Consider the following 12,120-nt stretch of genomic DNA (forward strand, 5'->3'; position numbering starts at 1 on the left):
TTGTTTGTTTTTGTTTTTTGCTTTTGGCTTTTTAGGGCCGAGCCCACAGCATACGGAAGTTCCCAGGTTAGCAGTCAAGTTGGAGCTGCAGCTGCTGGCCTACACCACAGCCACAGCCTCAGCAACACTGGATCCCCAACCCACTGAAGGAGGGCCGGGATCGAACCTGCATCCTCATGGATTCAAGTCGAATTTGTTTCTGCTGCACCACAGTGGGAACTCCTGATTCAGGAGTTTTAGGTGGGCTTTTATTACATATGCACGATTGATTAAATCATGCCACAGATATGGCCCTAAAAAGCAAGGCAAAAAAAAAAACAAACCAAGAAACAAAAAAACAAAGAAATCATTAGCCATGTGGCTGATCTCAGTCCCTTTCCCCTCCTTGAGGTCGGTCTAGGGGTTGGGGCCAAACGTTCTGACCCTCTAATCATGTGGTCCAAGGGGTTCATTCTGAATAACAAAAGATGCTACCCTCACTCAGGAAATTCCAAGGGCTTTAGGAGCTCTGGGCCAGGAACCAAAGACAAAATTGAAATCTATTTCATCTTATCATATGTTCCCATTGGCTCCTTCAATTACATATATAATATGAGTAAAACCCATGAGCCTGCTATGCAAATGCCACTTCAAGCCAAGGCCCTAGCACCACCTTCCCAATGCATTCACGATCTGCCCTGTGTTCTGGGCAGGTGTTGCACTCCCCGAATGAATCAGATCCCACTTCTCCCTTTTGCCAGCTGCACAGCCTCAGGCAAGGCACCTCACCTCCAAAGTGATTTCCTTACTTGCAGAGTGAAGGTGGTAACTCCTGTCTCATAGGGCTGTTTAATGAGGCGATGGATGCCCAAGGGCCGGGCACCCAAGCGTGTACAATAAACACCGGCTGCTCCTTCCCCTTCTGTCTTTGTAGACACCGGCATTCTTGGCCCGGACTCTGTCGCCTGTGGGATGCGGCTGTCTTCCCTGTCAGATACTCAGCTGAGGCCAGCATCTCCCTCTTGCTCTCGCTCTCTCTCTCACACACACCTCCCCCACTCCCCCCAACGGTAACACATACCACCGGCTGAGCCCTTAAGCCTGGTTTTCCCATTAACTAACTGGGTGATTCAGACAAGTCCCAAGTCCCTTCTCCGGGTCTCAAAATATACTGCCTAGGAGTTCCCGCTGCAGCTCAGTGGTTAACCAATCCGACTAGGAATCATGAGGTTGAGGGTTTGATCACTAGCCTTGCTCAGTGGGTTATGGATCCCGCGTTGCCGTGAGCTGTGGTGTAGGCTGCAGATGCGGCTTGGAGCCTGTGCTGCTGTGGCTCTGGCGTAGGCCAGTGGCTATAGCTCCGATCTGACCCCTAGCCTGGGAACCTCCATATGCTGCGGGAGTGGCCCAAGAAATGGCAAAAAGACAAAAAGACAAAAAAAAAAACAACAAAAAAACTTACTGCATCAAAAGGGTCTGGAGGAGTTCCCATTGTGGCTCAGTAATAATGAAGCCGACTTGTCTCAATGAGAATTCAGGTTTGATCCCTGGCCTCACTCAGCGGGTTAAGGATCTGCCGTTGTCATGAGCTGTGGTGTAGGTCACAGACATGGCTTGGATCCTGTGTTGCTGTGGCTGTGGTGCAGGCCAGAAGCTGCAGCTCCAATTCGACCCCTGGCCTGGGAACCTCCATACACCGAGGTGTAGCCCTAAAAAGAATAAAAAGGGTCTGGGAGCTGAGGTTCCGGGAGGTGGGAGGTGCCTTCCATTTGGACTAAGGCCCCATCAGCAATCAGCACCAGCGTGTGAAGCAGAGAGAAGCAGCCAAGAGGAGTTAACATAGCTTAAAACTTTATTATGCGCAAAAAGTACTGGCTTGAGATGTCAAGTCTAAAGGCAACTGCCCAAGATCAAGGTTAGGGAAGGAAAGGGAGGGATGCCTGAGTCCTGGCTGAGGCCGGGGCTGGGCCTCAAGGCCACTACCCTCTTGAATTCTGCCCTTTGAATCCCGGATGAGTCTGTGGAGGCCAGAGGAAACCCAAGACCTAGGGACAGGCCCAGGCCAGGACCCTAGCCGAGCCCCATGGGGAGGTACTCTTGACTCCCCCAGGACCGAAGGGGGGCTCCTTCCTGGGGTCATTCTGTGTTACAGAGCAGGGGTCCTCCAGCACCATCGACCCCCAACCTGGGAATGGCTGAAACCCGGAGAGAGGCAGAGCTCTGCAGTGCATTCAGGGACCAGGCAGGGCAGGGCCCACGGGGCGACCTCAGGGCCTGAGCCCCTCTTTCCACTTCTGCAGCTTCTCGTCCATGGCCTGGAGCGTGGATTCATCCTGCACCAACGCAGATGGGTCTTACCCTTCTCCCCGCACCCCTTGGGGAAGTTGGGAGGCTTGCGGAGGTCTTCCCCCGCCCCAGGCCGGACTTTTACCTTCATGAAACAGAAGCGGATGTAGTGGTCGAAGAGCTTCTGATGCGGCAGGCTGAAGAAAATGGAGACCGGGATGGCCATCAAGCCCTGGGAAAGAGGAAGCTCCGGTCTCAACATGGCCCCACAGCCCAGCAGGCCTTGGGGGGGCTGCGCTGCAGGGGGACCGGGTGGGGGAAGGGAAGTTAGCATCAAGGCAGCTCCTCCCAGTGCGGTGTCAAGGTCAGAGGAAAAGCACCCCAGAACCTCATTCCAAGTCCCTCCTTATGCACAGAGGGGAGAAGGAGGCAGAGAGAGGGGAGGCTCACATGGCCGGTCAGGGCAGAGCCAGAGAAGAAAGAGCCTCAGAATCATAGTTCTGAGCTGGATGGGCCTCAGAAGTAATGAGCCAACTCCTCCCCGTCCAGATGGGAAGACCGAGGGCCTTAGGGGGCAGGAATTCCTGCCAGCCCTCAGGGCATATTGGAGCAAATTACAAAACAGGCTCCCGGTCCTTGAAATGGATGCAACCCTGTACCATGGCTCATACCAGGGGCTGGGCTGGATTTTGGCTCCGCTGCCCGCTGGTTGGGCACCCTTGGAAGTGCAGAGCCTGGAAAACATACACGGGGCCCTGGCAGAGACCAGGCCGCCTTGTTCTTTTTTCCTTTCTTTTTTTTTTTTTTTTGTCTTTTGTCTTTTTTAGGGCCGCACCCAGAGCATATGGAGGTTCCCAGGCTAGGGGTCTAATTGGAGCTGTTGCCGCCGGCCTACACCAGAGCCGCAGCAATGCCAGATCTGAGCTGCATCTGGCTCACGGCAACGCTGGATCCTTAACCCACTGAGCAAGGCCAGGGATCGAACCCACAACCTCATGGTTCCTAGTTGCATTTGTTTTCGCTGCGCCACGACGGGAGCTCCTCCTTTCTTTCTTTTTTAGGGTCGCCCACAGCATAAAGAGTTCCCCAGCCAGGGATCCTGTGGGAGCTGCAGTTGTAACCTACGCCGCAACAGCAGCAACGCCAGATCCACAATCCACTGTGCCAGACTGGCACTCGAACCTGCGTCCTGGTGCTCTGGTGACGCCACCCATCCTGTGGCACCACAGTGGGGACTCCTCTTTTTTTTTTTAGATTTATTTTTATTTTATTTTATTTGGCCATGCCCACAGCACGAAGTTCTGGGGCCAGTCATCAAACCCATGCTACAGCAGTGACATGACCCACAGCGATGACAGGGCCGGATCCTTAACCCTCTGCACCACCAGGGACCTCCTAGCCCACCTTGTTCTTTTTTTTTTTTTTGCCTCTTTTAGGGCCGCTCTCGTGGCATATGGAGGTTCCCAGGCTAGGGGTTGAATCGGAGCTGAAGCTGCCAGCCTATGCCACTGCCACAGCAATGCAGGATCAGGATCCGAGCCACGTCTGCAACCTACACCACAGCTCACGGCAACGCCAGATCCTTAACCCACTGAGCAAGGCCAGGGATCGAACCTGCAACCTCATGGTTCCTAGTCGGATTCGTTAACCACTGCGCCACAACAGGACCTCCAAGCCCACCTTGTTCTTGATCATCCACTTGACGAAGCGTCTGTCATAGGGCTCGTCCGCAGCTCCTGGCAAGTTGGGCATCTTCTTCTCTGGGGGACAGAGGCCATGCTGAGCCACGGGCAGCCTCCAGCCCCCCACACTTGGCCCAGCGTGGCTGGTCCCACTCACTGAAGTCCGAGACGTCTATGATGAGGAAGTAGCTGCCTTGGGGGACGATGGGCCTCAGGCCCACGGACTGCAGGCTCTGTACCATGTGGTCACGGCTGCGCTGCACGGCCTGCGGGAGCTGTACAAAGTAGCTGCTGGGCTGGCCAAAGTGCAGCTGCTCCCGCTCAAAGCTCTGGGCGACGGCGGCCTAGGGAGGGGGGGAGGGGGGGGAGGGGGGGGGGGGGGGAGGGACAAGCAGGTCAGGCCAGCCTGGGCTCTTTGGCCCTCCCCCACGGGGCTGCACCCTGCCCCTCCTCACCTGGGCCTGTGTGGGACAGTGAAAGATGGAGTTCTGGTGCACGGTGCGCAGGTGCCTTAGGAGACGGTCCGGGCCCAGGACCCAGCCCACCTGGACCAGGAGCACAGGCAGGGGGTGAGGCTCTTTGGGGCCTGGCCAACCCCCTCCTGGATCCCCAGGCCGGCCTCTCCTACCAAGGGGCTTACAGGGAGGGGCCACCCCCTCCGCCCCCCGCGTTGACTCACCTTCCAGCCCGTGGCACTAAAGGTCTTGCCAGCGCTGCCAACAGTCAGGGTGCGTTCCCACATGCCGGGGAGGCTGGCTGCCCAAGGCCAAAGAGAGTGGCTGCTGAGATGGGGGCGGGGGCAAGCGAGGGGTGGGAGCTGGGCCCCAGCCGGCACTAAGGCTCTCAACTCTCCCCTAGGACCCCATTAGCCCTAAGCCATTTCCAGGACTTATTTCAACTTATCCTCCTGAGAATCCTGGGAAGCAGGTGCCCTTGTGTTCCCCAGTCCTCAGAGAGGTGAAGTCACTGCCCCAGGTCACAGGCCTGTGTGGGTCCAGACCCCTCGGTCCTGATCACCAGGCCTGCACGGACTCCCCAGGTGGGGGCTCAAGGCTGTAAGTGTCCAGGGGAGTGGGGGCCCCCTGGCCGGCCTGGCTCACCAATGCTGATGTGCTGGTACTGGTCGTAGACCAGCCACTGGTAGACCTCGTCGGCGATGCACACCACGTCATGCTGCTGGCACAGGCTGGCCACCAGCTCCAGTTCTGGCTTGGAGAACACCTGCAGGGACCCGCCCCAAACAGAGAGGCCTGCTCAGACCGGAGGATGAAAGGACACTGCCACAGGCGGGACTGAGGGCTCTGTCGCCCCACCCCATCCCTGCAACACTGGCCCTGGGAGGTCAATTGCAAGATAACGCCAAACAATGCATATAGATCTCTGACCGGTTCCTGGCACAGAGCTCCTAAAACCCTTGTAAATTCCTAGTGATAAGAGCACGTAGAGGCACCTCTTGCTCTAATATTCGGTCTTTGCAATTTTTTTTTGGTTGCACCTGCAGCACGCAGAAGTGTCCAGGCTGGGATCAAACCCGCACCATGGCAGTGACCTGAGCCACAGCAGTGACAATGCCAGCTCCTTAACCCACTGAGCCACCAGGGAACTCCTATTTGGTCTTAGATCTTGACCTCAACATAGAGCTCCCGAAACCCCTGTAAATTCCTAAGTGATAAGAGCATCAGAAGCATTTTTAGGAGTTCCCATCATGGCTCAGTGGTTAATGAATCTGACTAGGAACCATAAGGTTGCAGGTTTGATCCCTGGCCTCTCTCGATGGGTTAAGGATCCAGCGTTGCTGTGAGCTGTGGTGTAGGTTGCAGACTCGGCTGTGGTGTAGGCTGGTGGCTACAGCTCTGATTAGACCCCTAGCCTGAGAACCTCCATATGCTGGGGGTGTGGCCCTAGAAAAGACAAAAAAAAAAAAAAAAAAAAGCTTTTTTGTTCTAATCAGGTGACTCTAGGTGGGCTCCTGGATCGGGGCTGGTTGTTAGAAAGACCAAGTGAGGAGTTCCCGTTGTGGTGCAGTGGTTAACGAATCCGACTAGGAACCATGAGGTTGCGGGTTCGGTCCCTGCCCTTGCTCAGTGGGTTAAGGATCCGGCGTTGCCGTGAGCTGTGATGTAGGTTGCAGACGCGGCTCGGATCCCGAGTTGCTGTGGCTCTGGCGTAGGCCGGTGGCTACAGCTCCGATTAGACCCCTAGCCTGGGAACCTCCATATGCCGCGGGAGCGGCCCAAGAAATAGCAACAACAACAACAACAACAAAAAGAAAGACCAAGTGAGCCATGATTAGAAGCCTGGAATTTCCAGTCCCACCCCTTTCCCTGCCACTTCTCCAGAGATGGGGAGGTGTGTGGAAGTGAAGTCAATGATTGAAACCCCCATGAAAATCCCAATAGGATGGGGTCTGAGAGCTTGCAGGTGGGTGAACACATCCAGGTACCAGGAGGTTGATGCACCCCCAACTCCTCAGGGCCAGAAGCTCCTGCATCCTTAACCCACTGAGTGAGGTCAGAGATTCAACCTGCATCCTCACATAGACAGTGGGTTCTTTTCTTTTTTTTCTGTCTTTTTGTCTTTTTTTGCCATTTCTGGGGCCACTCCCGCGGCATATGGAAGTTCCCAGGCTAGAGGTTGAATCGGAGCTGTAGCCGCCAACCGACACCAGAGCCACAGCAACTCAGGATCTCAGTTGCGTCTGCGACCTCTACCACAGCTCACGGCAACGCCGGATCCTTAACTCGCTGAGCAAGGCCAGGGATCGAACCCGCAACCTCATGGTTCTTAGTCGGATTCGTTAACCACTGAGCCACGACGGAAACTCCCTAGACGGTAGGTTCTTCACCTGCTGAGCCACGATGTGAACTCCTGGTTTCTTATTTTTTGTTTTTTTTTCCTATCGACGTACAGGGAGCACACAAGTAACAGAGCAGGGACTGGAGGAGTCCCCGGGAGGTGGTCTCTCAGTACCTTGCCCAGGGGGTTGTTGGGTGTGTTGAGGACCAGGGCTTTGGTGCGAGGCGTGAACTTGCTGGCCAGCTCCATGGGGTCCAGCTGCCAGTTGCTGCTGGAATCCAGTTCCCCATCCTGGGTGGGGCTCTGCAAGAAGAGGCAGGAGAGGGTGGCAATACTTACCCACCTAACTTGCATCTCCAGGGATTCAGCCTTCCTCTGGCAAGGCGTCTGTCCCCACTGTCTCCTCTGGGGCTCTGGACACCCCGCCCCCCATCCTGGAGATGCCAGCCTCCTTCACGTCCTTCCTGCTTTCCTACCTCCCAGGGTCCAACCCAGCACAGTCCTTGGGCCCTTCGGCCCCACCCCCAGCCCCACCAGCATCCTCACCGGCTTCAAGGACACAAACACAGGGAGACCCCCTGCCATCAACGTCATGGGCGCATAGCAGTCGAAAAAGGGCTCAATGATGATGACCTGGTACGAGGGTCAGATTAGCTGGGGTCAGCACTACCCTGCCCCTCCCCCCTGCCCCCCGGCCCTAGCCTTGCCCACGCACCTCATCTCCTTCATCCACCAGGGCCTGGAAAGCCGTGAACAGGGCCCCGTAGGCACCCACAGTCACCAGTACGTTCTTCAGCGGATCTAACTCCTGTCCCAGCAACTTTCCGAAGAAACCGGCCAGGATCTTTGTCAGGGGTGGGTAACCCTGCCAGGACAGCAGGGGTCAGCCGCCTGGCTCAGCCTGAGCCCATCCTCTTGCTCAGGGGCATCCAGGCAATTCTAGCATCTTCCAGCAGGAGGCCTGGGGGCAGAGTCAGCTCCTGTGGGGTGAGTTTGTTCACCTCCACCAGTGCTTGCCATGAATCCTGTTCTGTGCCAGGCCCAGCATCAGGGCTGGGATTGGTGGAGAACCAGATGGGATTCGGGGCTCCAGACGCCTTCACGGAGCACAGTCCAATGGACCCCCAAAGGAGCAGCAACCCCACCCTTTATACACCTCCCTTAAGGTTTAAGAAGCACTTTCGTGCCATCCGATCCTCTTGACAGATTTACAAGAGAGGTATTCTTTGATTCCCACCGTTTGAGAAGTGGAAGAAAGGAGATGCCTTGCCCAAGGTCCCACCAGCTAAATTGCAGGAATAGGGTGTTAATATACTGCAGCTTTGGAAGTGGCTTCCCCTACTTTGAGAGGGGAAGATTGGATCTCTGTGCTTATTGGCCGAGAACACATATGAATCACTCCAGGCTAAGCAAAGGGACTGAAACCAAAGATCTAGAATTTAACTAAATAATTCACTAAACCAGGTTTGACCACATAGAAATGAAAGATTTTCTGCCTGCCAGAATATCCCATGTGCAAAGTTAAAAGACAACGAGAAAAACATGGCAACATAAGAGGTAAACTATGTCATCTATAAAGAGCTCTTGCAAAGCACTAAGACAGACACCCAAGTGGAAAAAATGAGGTTGGTCATGAAAGAAAAAAGGTGCCGATACCTAATACACATATGAAAAGAATGAACTGTCCTGCCAGCTCTGACACCAGCCTGCTGGTGGGAATACGAGTAACTCTTACTGGAGGGCAATTTGACAATATCTATCACAGGCTGAAATGCTATTCCCTTTGACTCTCTAGTTTTACTTCTAGGGATTAATCTGAGAGAAATCACATATATGTACCAAGGTGTATACACAGCAAGATTCACTGTGGCACTGCTTAATAGTGAGACAGACAAACAAGACCATCAGTGCAGGGCTGGATAATGAAATTATGGCACATCTAGGCAATGGAGCCATGAAACACTGTAATGCAGCCGCTCAAAAGAAGGAGGCTATTTTGACATGGAAAGATGCCCTTCCCACAGTGAAGTAAACTAGTTTCAGAACATTATTTAGAGTCTGAGTACATTTGTGTTAAAATGTGACACAAACCTCACATGTGGGTTGTGTGTGTATGTCTCTCTCTGTGTGTGTGTGTGGGGTGTGTTTATATAAGGGTTTTTTTTTTTTGTCTTTTTACAGCCACACCCACAGAATATGGAAGTTCCCAGGCTTGGGGTTGACTTGGAGCTGTAGCCAACGGCCTAGGCCACAGCTACAGCAATGCGAGATCGAGCTGCATCTGCGACCTACACCACAGCTCACGGCAGTGCCAGATCGTTAACCCACTGAGCAAGGCCAGGAATTGAATCCGCATCCTCGTGGATCCTCGTCGAGTTCATTAACCGCTGAGCCACAAAGGGAACTCCTACTCTGTGGTTCTTTACAGAGAGACTTTGGATGTAGAGTCAAAACAATCAGCAGCTTGTCTTTCAGGGCTCAGCGTAGTCACCTCCTGCAGGAAGCCCTCCCTGATCTCCCAGCTTTCATTTCCTCCTTCCTGCTCTAAGTGCCCTGTTCTCCTCCATCACAGCGGTATCAACCACCTTTGTTTTCTGCTTTGGTTTTGTATTTTGGTCTGCTTTTCCCAACAGACCATGAGCTCCCTGCTGATATTTTTCTGGCTTTCCTCCCAACCACGAACAGTCCCGGGAACAGAGGAGACAGTTGGTGAACACTGAGCCATGCTGGACTGGATTTCTGGGCTCTGGCCCATAAACCCTGACACCCAGGTGGACCTGCTGCGCAGAAAGTCTTGCCCGTTCCTCCCCCCGGGCCTCCTCAGAGACTCACAAAGGCCTTCGTGTACTGGTTCAGCATGAAGTCTCCGCTGACGGCGTGCTGAAAGGCTTCCAAGGCAAAGTCTGGGGGTGGGAAGTCGGGGAAGCCTTGGCCCAAGTTCACGACATCCGCCTCACTGGCCAGTTTGACCAACTCCACCCTGGGCAACAAACGGACAGTGGGTACCAGCCCACCCCTCCACCCTGACCTGGACTTCCGTTCCCTTCCTGGGGGGTGGTGAGCAAGGCTTTTCCCACTTTCCACTGTGATCCCGAGTGAGAAACCACTTTTACACAGCAAACCCTGCAGAGCGCAAACACGGACTCGGCCTTCTTCTTCTGGGATGATCTAGTGCAGTATTTCCCATCCTGTCCAACCCTATTCCTTAGAAACACTAGTTGAGCTTCTCTAAGTGGAGTTCCTGACCCAGGCAGGCATCTGTCAGCACCAGCCTGAAATGCTTGCTCACATAAGCTCTGAGGGTCGACCAGTGAGCCCAGCCAGCCTTTGATTCCACATCTAGTGGTCAAGTTGTGCTCTTGGCCATTACCCTGGAGGGACTGGGGCCCCACCAGCCCTGGCATCTGCCATCCCTACCCCCCACCCTCCACCTTTCTTCTGGCCCTGCCTGGTGGCCACCTCTTCAAGGAAACTGGGAGAGAGGCTGAGAGGCTGGAGGGAGAGGCTGGTATGTGGTTCCAGGTTGGTTAGGGGCAGAAGAGTCAGGCTTGGCGGAGTTGAATTTGCCTAATGAGAAATATCACTGTGTCTAGAACAGGTCCTTTTCTCCCCAGAGCTCATGATGTCTCTGAAGACATAGAGTTGCTGAGGCTCAGAGAGGCCAGCGACCTGCCCAGAGTCACACAGCTGCTAAGGGCAGAGCCGAAATGCACATCAGGTGGCGGTTGTCCCATGGTGCTGGGACATAGCTGCCCTTTAGGCTGGATCCCTAGGGTCCTCAGGCCATCACCCTGGGCTCCCTGGGGACCTGGGGCTTTTTATGGCCCTCCTCCCCTGTCCCATGCATTCTTCCCAGGCTGGCCCCTGCTCTGCCCGGCCTCTGCATGTGACTCTCCTGGCCTCAGGCCTCCCTTCTGTGCAATGGGCGGGGCGGGGTGGGGTGGTGGGTTTGAGAGTCTGCTGAGTCTGCGAGTCAGGAAAGATTCTGGCCACCTCAGCCTTCTCCTCATTTCCTCCCTCTGAGCTGGACCTCACCTTACCTGCAAAATGGGCCACAAGCCTGTCTACCTGCCTCACAGAGAGGAACAGAGGGTGGCAGCCTGGGGAGCAGGACCCTGGATGCCTAACCCCGAGGACAGCAGACTCTGTGGGGCCTTTGGGTGTCCCCGTCCCAAACACCACAGAGCATCGGAGGAGAAGATGGAGGTGGAAGATCTTTGCAAAACACAAACTGCTCTATAGGAGGGGAGTTTGGTAGGAAAATCAGTGCTGCTTTTTGTAAAAGCAACAGCCAATTATTATTATTATTATTTTAACATATAGAGGTGTCTCTGTGCCCCCAAATGCATAGAGGCGCCTCTCTGGCCAAAGGTAAAGCGGGGGGGGATGGGCTGGGGGGGGAGCAGGAACGATATGAAATCTTTCTCTCAGGTCTTCCACTGCATCCATCCTATGACTTGTGACAAAGGGGACTTGGCCTTTCACATTTAGATAAGTCAGTAAAGGAAGATGTTGAGCTCTGCCCTTTTGGTGAGCTGCCTGCGTCTGACCTTCTCAGATCCCTTAGCTTATCTTGCTCTGTACTCAGTGTGAAATGAAAGAATCCCTGGAAAGCCCGATGCCTGGCCAGCCCTCACAAGGTATTTCACCTCCCTCTCCCCTCCTCTCTCCCCCTCCTCCAGGGCCCTTCAAGGGAAAAGGAGCTACCTTCATTTGCCAGCTGTGGACCTGAGGCTCATAGCAGGAGTTTTGCTGGCCCCCAAATCACAGCGGAGCCAGGTGAAGCTGAGATCCGAACCCAGGTGGGTCTCATCTGTCCCTGGGGCCGGGGCTGCCAGCCCCCTCCCACCTTCCCCCCGACCCCGTCTGAGTCCATGGCCGTCCTGGGGACCACTGAGATACTGCAAACCCAAGGGGCCCCAGCCCTCCCGCCCAAGGGGCCTGGCTCACCACGGGTTGTGGTCGATCCCATCCAGCCGTCGAGCCTGCAGCCGCTTGGCCATGGCGAGCTGGAGACAGATCAAGGGGAAAGTCAGCGTGGTGGAAGCCCAGCAGCTGAGGTCTGCCTGCTGCCTGCCTGGCCACTCCCCCAGGAGCAGGTGGAGATGCAGCGCCCAGAGAGTGGGCGGCTCCTGCCTGCCTCCCCCGCACCCTGGCCAGACTCCTCCCCTGTCCACCAGCTTGGACTTGCCCACCTGCCAGCCCAGGCAACACGTGTCCTGAGACAGGCCTGGATTCCCTCAGGTTAAAGTCTGACCAGGAGGGGCTGGGGCTGAGGGGGAGGGGCAGGAAGGGGGTGGGGGGGAAGAATCTTGGCGAAGGTGGCTGGAGCAGGTTCTGGTTAGAGAGGTCTTACTAAGCTCTTCCATTCACTTCT

At 55.1% G+C, this 12,120-nt stretch overlaps 1 protein-coding gene across 7 annotated transcripts in view; it reads right to left on the reverse strand.

Annotated features, from left to right (window-relative positions):
• Positions 1 to 1,813: 1,813 nt before the first annotated feature.
• The window catches only part of KYAT1 (kynurenine aminotransferase 1), a 37,390-nt gene continuing 27,083 nt past the window's right edge, over positions 1,814 to 12,120 (reverse strand). For 5 of the 7 annotated variants that reach the window (XM_047768614.1, XM_047768615.1, XM_047768617.1 and 2 more), the window contains 13 exons: positions 11,694 to 11,752; positions 9,576 to 9,723; positions 7,459 to 7,608; positions 7,290 to 7,376; positions 6,918 to 7,046; positions 5,048 to 5,168; positions 4,627 to 4,703; positions 4,403 to 4,492; positions 4,105 to 4,291; positions 3,946 to 4,025; positions 2,937 to 3,020; positions 2,411 to 2,497; positions 1,814 to 2,312 (listed from right to left, as the gene is read on the reverse strand). In XM_047768614.1, the coding sequence (XP_047624570.1) occupies positions 2,247 to 2,312; positions 2,411 to 2,497; positions 2,937 to 3,020; positions 3,946 to 4,025; positions 4,105 to 4,291; positions 4,403 to 4,492; positions 4,627 to 4,703; positions 5,048 to 5,168; positions 6,918 to 7,046; positions 7,290 to 7,376; positions 7,459 to 7,608; positions 9,576 to 9,723; positions 11,694 to 11,752 (1,365 nt within the window). In that variant the 3' untranslated portion in view covers positions 1,814 to 2,246. The remainder of the gene's footprint in view (positions 2,313 to 2,410; positions 2,498 to 2,936; positions 3,021 to 3,945; positions 4,026 to 4,104; positions 4,292 to 4,402; positions 4,493 to 4,626; positions 4,704 to 5,047; positions 5,169 to 6,917; positions 7,047 to 7,289; positions 7,377 to 7,458; positions 7,609 to 9,575; positions 9,724 to 11,693; positions 11,753 to 12,120) is intronic. The other 2 variants (XM_047768616.1, XM_047768619.1) reach the window with 1 other exon arrangement.

This window comes from Phacochoerus africanus, chromosome 2, assembly GCF_016906955.1.
Source record: "Phacochoerus africanus isolate WHEZ1 chromosome 2, ROS_Pafr_v1, whole genome shotgun sequence".
Taxonomy (NCBI): Eukaryota; Metazoa; Chordata; class Mammalia; order Artiodactyla; family Suidae; genus Phacochoerus; species Phacochoerus africanus.